Below are 9,169 nucleotides of genomic sequence, written 5' to 3'. Positions count from 1 at the left end.
TTGTGGCCCAGTGCAGGTGTGCTGGTGATTTAGGACAGGTGGCATCCCATCTCTGTGGCTCAATGTCTTCCTCTGTGAAGCCGAAGTGACCCAAAGGCTCCCTTCTGGGGGTTGAGCCAGCTGTGGTCCAGGGAGGGCCTGACCAGAACCAGCACTGACGCTCCCATGACGACTCCAAGGCCAGAATGTCCCTCCCAGGCCTCACAGGCAGTCTTCCAAGGCCAGAATGTCCCTCACAAGTCTCACAGGCAGGCTTCCCCATCCCGGTAAACACACTTTTCGCCACTGCTCTAGGGGGAAACCCAAGGCGTCTCTAGAGGAGATGAATTATGGATCCGCCCTCCCGGAATCCTGGCCCGGCCCTCCCCACACCACCCGGGGCCAGTCCGGTCTGCTTCCAGCCTGAGGAGGCCGCGTGTCCAGCCGCAGGCAGGAGACTGAGCAGGTCCCCGTATCTCCAAGTCCCTGCGCCCGTGACACCGGCCCCAGGCCCGGCAGGGAGCAGGCAGCCACCATGGCGAAGGAGGAAGATGAGGAGAAGAAAGCAAAGAAAGGGAAAAAGGGAAAGAAGGCGCCAGAGCCGGAGAAGCCCAAACGGAGCCTGAAGGGGACGTCGCGGCTGTTCATGGGCTTCCGCGACCGCACACCCAAGATCTCCAAGAAGGGCCAGTTCCGCAGCGCCTCGGCCTTTTTCTGGGGCCTCCACACCGGCCCCCAGAAGACCAAGCGCAAGAAGAAGGCCCGCACCGTGCTCAAGTCCACGTCGAAGCTCATGACGCAGATGCGCATGGGCAAGAAGAAGCGGGCAATGAAGGGCAAGAAGCCGTCCTTCATGGTGATCCGCTTCCCTGGCCGCCGTGGCTACGGCCGCCTGCGGCCACGCGCCCGGTCAGTCAGCAAGGCGTCCACCGCCATCAACTGGCTCACCAAGAAGTTCCTCCTCAAGAAGGCCGAGGAGTCGGGCAGCGAGCGGGCCACGGCGGATGCCTGGCTGCAGCGCTCGGGCTCCCGCGTGGGCTCCCGCAAGCTGCCCTTCCCGTCGGGTGCCGAGATCCTGCGGCCCGGGGGCCGGCTCCGGAGGTTCCCCCGCAGCCGCAGCATCTACGCGTCGGGCGAGCCCCTGGGCTTCCTGCCCTTCGAGGACGAGGCCCCGTTCCACCACTCGGGCTCCCGCAAGTCGCTGTATGGGCTCGAGGGCTTCCAGGATCTGGGCGAGTATTATGACTACCACCGCGACGGCGACGACTACTACGACCGGCAGTCGCTCCACCGCTACGAGGAGCAGGAGCCCTACGTGGCGGGCCTCGGCCCCTACAGCCCGGCCTGGCCGCCCCACGGTGACCACTACTATGGGTACCCGCCCGAGGACCCCTACGACTACTACCACCCGGACTATTACGGTGGCCCCTTTGATCCGGGGTACACCTATGGTTACGGCTACGGCTACGACGATTACGAACCCCCGTATGCGCCCCCGTCGGGGTACTCGTCCCCTTACAGCTACCACGATGAGTACGAGGGCGAGGCGCACCCACACGGCTACTACCTGGATCCCTACGCGCCCTACGACGCGCCATACCCGCCCTATGACCTCCCGTACCACACTCGCTACGACGTACCCTACTTTGATCCCTACGGGGTCCCCTACACCGTCCCCTATGCCGAAGGTGTCTACGGCGGTGGGGACGAGGCCATCTACCCCCCTGAGGTGCCCTATTTTTACCCGGAGGAGTCGGCCTCGGCCCTTGTGTACCCCTGGGTACCACCGCCCATCCCGTCGCCCCACAATCCGTATGCCCACCCCATGGATGACATCGCCGAGCTGGAAGAGCCTGAGGACGCGGGCGGGGAGCGTCAGGGCACCTCCTTCCGCCTGCCCAGCGCCGCCTTCTTCGAGCAGCAAGGCATGGACAAGCCTGCCAAGTCCAAGCTGTCCCTCATCCGCAAGTTCCGCCTCTTCCCGCGGCCCCAGGTGAAGCTGTTTGGGAAGGAGAAGCTGGAGGTGCCCCTGCCACCCTCTCTGGACATTCCGCTGCCCTTGGGAGATGCGGACGAAGAGGAGGATGAGGAAGAGCTGCCTCCAGTGCCCGCTGTGCCCTATGGCCACCCTTTCTGGGGCTTCCTCACGCCGCGCCAGCGCAACCTCCAGCGCGCGCTGTCGGCCTTCGGCGCCCACCGAGGCCTGGGCTTCGGCCCCGAGTTTGGCCGCCCGGCGCCTCGGCCCGCCACCTCGCTGGCGCGGTTCCTCAAGAAGACGCTGTCGGAGAAGAAGCCCATCCCGCGGCTCAGGGGCAGCCAGAAGGCTCGGGCGGGCGGCCCCGCGGTCAGGGAGGCGGCCTACAAGCGCTTCGGCTACAAGCTGGCTGGCATGGACCCGGAGCGGCCCAGCACACCTATCGTGCTGAGGAGAGCCCAGCCGCGCGCTCGCAGCAGCAACGACGCGCGCCGCCCGCCCGCGCCCTCGTCCAGGACCCTCTCCCACTGGAGCGCGCTCCTCACCCCGCGCGCGCCCCCGCGGCCCCCCAGTCCCGGGCCCCCGCCCGCGCCGCCTCTCTCCCCAGCGCTCTCGGGCCTGACCCGGCCGGCCTCGCCCTACGGCTCCCTCCGCCGCCACCCGCCGCCCTGGGCCGCCCCAGCACTTGTGCCCCCGGCTCCGCAGGCCAGCTGGTGGGCGTTCCTGGAGCCCCCTGCCGTGAGCCCGGAGGTGCCCCCAGACCTACTGGCCTTCCCGGGGCCCCGACCCTCGTTCCGGGGCTCCCACCGGCGAGGGGCGGCCTTCGGCTTCCCGTCCACACGAGCGTCGCGGAGGCGGGCCTGGTCCCCGCTAGCCTCGCCCCAGCCCTCGCTGAGGAGCCTGCCGGGCCCCGGCTACCGCTCGCCCTTGGCGCCTCCGTCGTCGCCTCAGCTGTCCATGCGCGCGGGTCCCTACCAGCCGCCCTTCCCGCCCCCCGCCCGCCGGCCCCACTCGCTGCGGGAGCCCCCAGCCCCACGCCGAGCCTCCGGGCGCCTGGGCCCGCCCGGCTCGCCCAGGCCGCCCTCACCGCCCCTGGTGCTAGGCCACAGCCAGCGGCGCCGCTCCCTCAACCTGCCCTCGCGCCTCCCGCACACATGGCGGCGTCTCAGCGAGCCGCCCACTCGAGCTGTGAAGCCGCGAGTGCGCCCGCCCTTCCACCAACCGCCCGGGGCCTGGGCCTGGCAGGCGCCCCTGGACCACCGGGAGAGCCCGGGAGAACCCGAGGACTCAGAGACGCCCTGGACCGTGCCCCCGCTGGCCCCCAGCTGGGACGTGGACATGCCTACCACCCAACGCCCACCATCCCCCTGGCCGGGAGGTGCAGGCAGCCGCAGAGGCTTTTCCAGACCACCCGCTGTGCTGGAAAACCCCTTTCTCCAGCACCTGGGCCCTGTGCCACCCCCCACTCTCCAGCCCAAGGACTCAGCTGCTGATATGACCAGGGTCTTCCTGGGCAGACATTATGACCCAGGGCCTGGACAGCTCACCAAATCGGCTGGCCCAAGCCCTGAGAAACCTGAAGAGACCACCCTGGGGGACCCCCAGCTGCCAGCAGAGACCAAGCCTCCAACCCCAACACCTCCCAAGGATGTCAGACCTCCCAAGGAAGTCCTCCCAAAGCAAAGGACACTAAGGCCCAGCCTCTCATACCCACTGGCTGAGTGTGACCAGACCAGGGCCATACGGCCATCATGGCACCGCTGGGGGACACTGCCCCAAGCCCCAGGTCCCTTGGTGCCCACCAGGGCCCCAGAGCCCCTGCCCAAGGGGGGCGAGCAGCGCCAGGCAGGCCCTGGGCGTTTTGCTGTGGTCATGCCTCGCGTGCAGAAGCTGAGCTCTTTCCAGCGAGTTGGGCCTGCAACCCTGAAGCCTCAAGTCCAGCCAACCCAGGACCCCAAGCCGAGAGCCTGGAGTCTTCGCTGGTCCTGCCTCTGGCTGCGGGCAGAGGCCCAAGGACCCTGGCCACGAGTACCCACCCATCCCCAGTCCTGCCACCTGGGCCCTGGAGCCACTTGCCTGTCCCTTAGCAGGTCCTGGGAGGAGGTCGGCCCCCCAAGCTGGCAGAACAAGGTATGGGGGCACAGATTACAGGGAGGGTTTGTGGGTTCTGGCCTAGAAAACAGGGAAAGAGGAACAGCCTGAGGAGCCCTGTGCAGCAACCTTGGAGAGCTGCTGCCTGCAGAGGCCTCAGTCTCTGGGTCTAGAAGTTGGGGAGAACAGCCTGGGCCTCCCAAACCTCTGGAGGACTGAACAAGGGGATGCCCAGCACAGGCAGGCACAGGACAGACACGTGGGAAACTGCTTCCAAGTCACTCTGGGGAAGGATCTTTGTTCACCTGTAGGCCCTGGGCAGCCCTGCCCTGATCCAATCTGGATGACAAGTCTGGCCCCTAACTTCCCCTCAGAGATTTTGGCCAAGCCAGATGGAAAACTGCAGGACGTGCCTATCCATCCTGTCCCACTGCACACCCAGGTCTGTGCTGTTCCTCCTGCCACCTACTGTCCCTCCCCCAAATTAGAGCCTCCTCTTTCCTCAGGGTTTTTGCTGCCCTTTGAAGTCCCCTGGGCTGCAAGATTCTGGAACAGGTCAGGGTGAGGGACTCAGGGTCCAACCTTCCAGTCTCCTCATTGCCAGAGAGAAAACTGAGCCAGGAGTCCTTCTGGAACCCCAAGTCAGGTGCAGGGCAGGCAGCCCCTTCTGAGGGGTGCCCACACCTGGCTGCCACACTCAAGGCGGAACTCGAGCCTGATGCTGGGTGGCCCTTAGCGGAGGTGCATGGTCACCGGAGCCTCTCCTGGGACGCAGGAGGGTGGGCGGGGCAAGCAGGGGCAGTGGGTGCTTCTCAGCCTCTGCAGACGGTGCCCAGTGGAAGGGGCAGCCAGCAGGGCTCAACAATGGCAACTGGGGCAGCCTGGCTGCTAGGGGGGCCCTGGCCCCGGCGGCGGGTACCCCGCGCCATGTGGGCTGCAGCATTGCGGGAGCGGGGCGCTGGGCGCCTAGGGGTGAGGGGCAAGGATGCCTGGGCCCTCCTCACCCTGGAATACGTGAGTGGCTGAATTATTCAGGGTCTGTGGCTGCTGGCGAGCACGTGGGCAGACGGGTGGGCCAGAGGCCAGGGCCAAAAGGGTGATTGATACTCGCTGTGCCCTACTTAGCAGCCCAGCGATAGGCATGCAGGGCTCCCTCCTGGTGTCCTCTTTCCTCGCCTGCTCAGGGGGCAGCTGGGATTGGAAAGTCTGAGGGTGTACACGTGTGTGCTTGCAGTCATGTGGATCCTGTGCAGGCCTGCGTGCCCGAGTGTGTGTGTGAGTGTGTACCACAGCCAAATGACAAAAGCAAGTGTATGAGATCTGAACAGATGTGGCATCCTGGGGGGCCGGGGTTGTTTGCCCACCCTCTGCCAATGTGGACAGACATGTGCTCACAGAGGAGACCTTGCAGCCCAAAGGTGGTATCAGGACTTCCATTCTCCAGACCTCCAGGGTGGGGGGGTCTCCAGCTGTCCGCCCAGATGTATGTGCCAAGTGGACAGGTAGAGCATGTGCCTGCACGCCGTGTGCCCCCGGACAGGCCCCACAGGCCTGCATGCATGCCCACAGGCCTACATGAACACCTGTGTGTCTGGGAGTTGTATGAGATAGAAATGCCATTGAGTGTGGGTCCATATGCAGGTATCCACACATTTTCCCCGGAATGAGCATGGGGGTGTGGTGCTGAGACAGTCTCCATCTCTGCCCTGCTGGAGTCCCATGCACCAGGAGACAAGCGTCCATCAAGCTGTCACACAAGCCAACACGTGGGGTCTGCTGGTGCTGGGTTGGTTGTAGAGCTGCGGTTGGGAGGGAGCTGGCAGGTGTACCCATGTACCTGCACATGCCTTTGCTCACCCTCCAGGGCAGGACGCTTGGGAGCTCATGGGAGCGCCTGCTTGGGCACTGAGGGCATGCATGTGTCTCATGTATGAGGGTCGCATGCAGGTTCCAGGGGCCACAGCATTCTGTAGCAAGGACACACCTGCGGGACTCACCTGACCTTGGGGTTCCCTCCCAAACAATGGTAGCGGGCCCCAGGTATGACTGAGCCAGGGCCCAGTTGGGGTGGGGGCTGCCCTGCAACCTACAGACACAGCCTCTCTCTCACACAGATGCACTCCATCCGCAACCTGCCATCCATGCGGTTCCGCGAGCAGCACAGGGAGGATGGTGTGGAGGACATGACGCAGCTGGAGTGAGTGGGCAGGGCCGGCAGGGTCAGCAAGAGGTCACCATGGGGTCCCCACCCTCCCAGCCAGAGCAGCTCCTCCTACACCTGCCTCTCACCTCTCAGGACATTTTCAAAGCCTCAGTCATGAAGTGTCACAAAGACTTAACGTGGTGTGCTTTGTGAGTTAGATGGACTTTGGTTCAAATCCCAGCCCCACCACTCACCAGCTGGTGGACCTTGGAGAAATCGCTTTGCTTCTCTGCACCTCAGTTTCTCATCCACAAGGTGGGAGTGGGGTGGCTGCTGTGAGGATGCTGGCACATGGAGGTGCTCAAAACATGAGGGTGCGTAGGTCAGCATCATTATCCAATCACGGTGACTATGTGTGTCCCCCAACCCCCCAGTGGAGTATCATACCCCTTGATTATGATACCCATTGGACAGATGAAGAAATGATTATCACACCCGTTGGACAGATGAAAAAAACAGGCACAGAGAGGTAAAGTAATTTGCCCAAGGTCTCCTGGCTGGTTGGTGTCAGAAACAGGACTTGAACTCAGGCCTGTCTGATCACGGCACTGCACTGAGTGGGAGTGGGAGACCAATGCCAGAGCCAGCACGGGGGGCGCTGACAGTTTCTCTCTGTGCCCTTCCAGAGATCTCCAGGAAACCACTGTGCTGTCCAACCTCAAGATTAGATTTGAACAGAACCTCATCTACGTAAGGCCTGGGGCTGGCCCTGCCCTGGGCCTAGGTCAGGAAGGCAGCTGCCTACTGGGCCGGGTGGGATGCACAGATTTCTCTTTGGGCCCTAGCCCCTGAGGCCTCTGGTTTGAACTCTGAGTTTTGTCAATTCAGCATAGCATGTCAGAGTCTGGAACTAAAATCTGAAGTCTTAAAACACAGTCTTAGAATGGTGGATGCCAGAGGCAGAAAGCTAGAGACAGGGAATCCAGAAATATGTGACACCTCCACCACCTGGGACCTGATAGATAGAACTTCCAGAGTCCTAGAATCCATAGACCTGGACCCCAAAGTGGGGACAGCCAGAGAGGTGAAAGGGAGCCTCTGACCTGAAAATGACAGAACAGAGGCCCACAGCCACAGTGTGGAAGACAGGCACACTCTGAAGGGCTCTGGCCACAGAAAGATCCCCTGAGCCCCCCAACTCCCCACTCCAGGTAGTGCAGTTTTGCTCTCAACAGGAAGCAAAAGTTCCCGGAGCCTAGACCCAACTATGAACAAATGAAGTAGGCAGGAGCCCACTGAGGGCTCACCCCAGACTCCCAGCTCAGCCTGGTGCAGTGCCTGAGATTCCATTGTTAGAGCACATAGCCCAGCAAGCTGGTAGAAGGCTCTAGATGGCAATCCCAAGTCTAGGTAGCCAGATATCTGTCCGGATGGAAACAGGGAGCCAGGCTCCCAGCGTAGGGGAAGGAGGGACACAGAGGGCTGCGAGGAGCCATGGCGCTGAGGCCACCATCTATCTGCCCAGCAGACATACATCGGGAGCATCCTGGTGTCAGTGAACCCATACCAAATGTTCGGAATCTATGGGCTGGAGCAGGTGCAGCAGTACAATGGACGGGCCCTGGGAGAGAATCCCCCGTGAGTGTCTCAGGGGGACCTGCCCTGGGGTCTCTTGGGCCCCTCTTTCCTCTGCTCTGGGAGCCTGGATCTTGGCTGCATCCCAGCCATGAGTCAGAGGTAATGGAGAAAGGCAACCCACCTACTCAACCTGACAGTCTCCCCAGGTGGGGCCACAGCCATGGGTTGGAGGCCACTGTGGTTCAGACCAGGATGGGGGTGGGAGCAGTCCCCCAGCAGGGTGAGGGGTGGGCAGGATTGGCTATTTGGCTGGATACGGATGCTCCCCGCCCAACCCCTGGGAGGTTTGGGAGCTTAGAGGCAGGGGCTGGCTCTAATAACCTGTCTCCCAGGCACCTCTTTGCGATTGCAAATCTCGCCTTCGCCAAAATGCTCGATGCCAAACAGAACCAGTGCATAATCATCAGGTGAGCGGGCTGTCTTTACGTGGGGGATAAACGGGATACTTCAGGTAACAGGCCTGAATCTGGCCAGAACTGCTGTGCGACCTCGGAAGATTGCCTGGCACCTCTGGGTTGGCCCACCACACACATCCTCTCACTTCATGGTGGGGGTTGGGGTATCCCAGAAGAAGTAGTGAAAGGTTAGCACTCACTCTGCCCCTTTGCTCGGTCAGTGGAGAGAGCGGCTCTGGCAAAACTGAGGCCACCAAGCTGATTCTGCGCTATCTGGCCGCCATGAACCAGAAACGGGATGTCATGCAGCAGGTGAGTCCAGCTGTCTCCCCAGGACCATAGGCTGAGCACCCTTTGATAAGCACACCTCATGTGCTCCCCAAGAGGCAAGGCTCCTTGGACCATTAGGAAGATGGGAAGGCTGAGTTCCAGAAGGGGGCCTTGCCCAGGACTGCTCTTTCTGCCACCCATCCCAGGAGTGTGCCTGAGGGGTGAGAGTTTCTGCCTGCCTGTGTTTCCGTGGCAGCTCCTGGTTCCAGCCCTCTGGGGCCACTTCAGAGGGGAGATCACATAGGGAAGGGGAGTCATCCCATCTCTCTTACCTGGCCTCACCTTCCTGGTCATGGCTCTTGGGCCACCATATTCTCACACTGAGAAGCTATGCAGCCCCCAGGAATGAAGAGGCAGGTGGGTTAGGGGTGGGGTGGGGTGGGGGAGGCAGTAGATGCCAGGCCAGAGTCTGCGGGATTGGAGCTTTGCTGAAAAGGATGGTGCTAAGCCCTCTGAGCCTGAGACTGGTAGAATCCCATCCATTCCCTCAGTAAAGATTTACTGAGGACCTACTGTGTGCCAAGCCCAGGCTAGGCATCCTGGAGGGGCAGCAGTAACTCAGGCAAATGTTCACACCCTCGTGGGAACTTCATTCTAGTGATGGAAACGGGATGATAA

The 9,169-nt window shown here is 62.4% G+C and overlaps 1 protein-coding gene across 1 annotated transcript in view; it reads left to right on the top strand.

Moving 5' to 3' along the window:
- The first annotated feature begins 240 nt into the window (after positions 1–240).
- Positions 241–9,169, top strand: part of LOC116545944 (unconventional myosin-XV-like) — a 46,975-nt gene continuing 38,046 nt past the window's right edge. Inside the window, 6 exon segments of the mRNA XM_032272348.1 lie at positions 241–4,084; positions 6,160–6,242; positions 6,875–6,938; positions 7,717–7,826; positions 8,159–8,233; positions 8,443–8,537. Coding sequence (XP_032128239.1) covers positions 515–4,084; positions 6,160–6,242; positions 6,875–6,938; positions 7,717–7,826; positions 8,159–8,233; positions 8,443–8,537 — 3,997 coding nt within the window. The 5' untranslated portion in view covers positions 241–514.

Source organism: Sapajus apella, unplaced genomic scaffold (assembly GCF_009761245.1).
Source record: "Sapajus apella isolate SASKATOON/1434 unplaced genomic scaffold, GSC_monkey_1.0 scaffold452, whole genome shotgun sequence".
Taxonomy (NCBI): Eukaryota; Metazoa; Chordata; class Mammalia; order Primates; family Cebidae; genus Sapajus; species Sapajus apella.
This window is presented reverse-complemented; position numbering and strand designations above follow the sequence as displayed.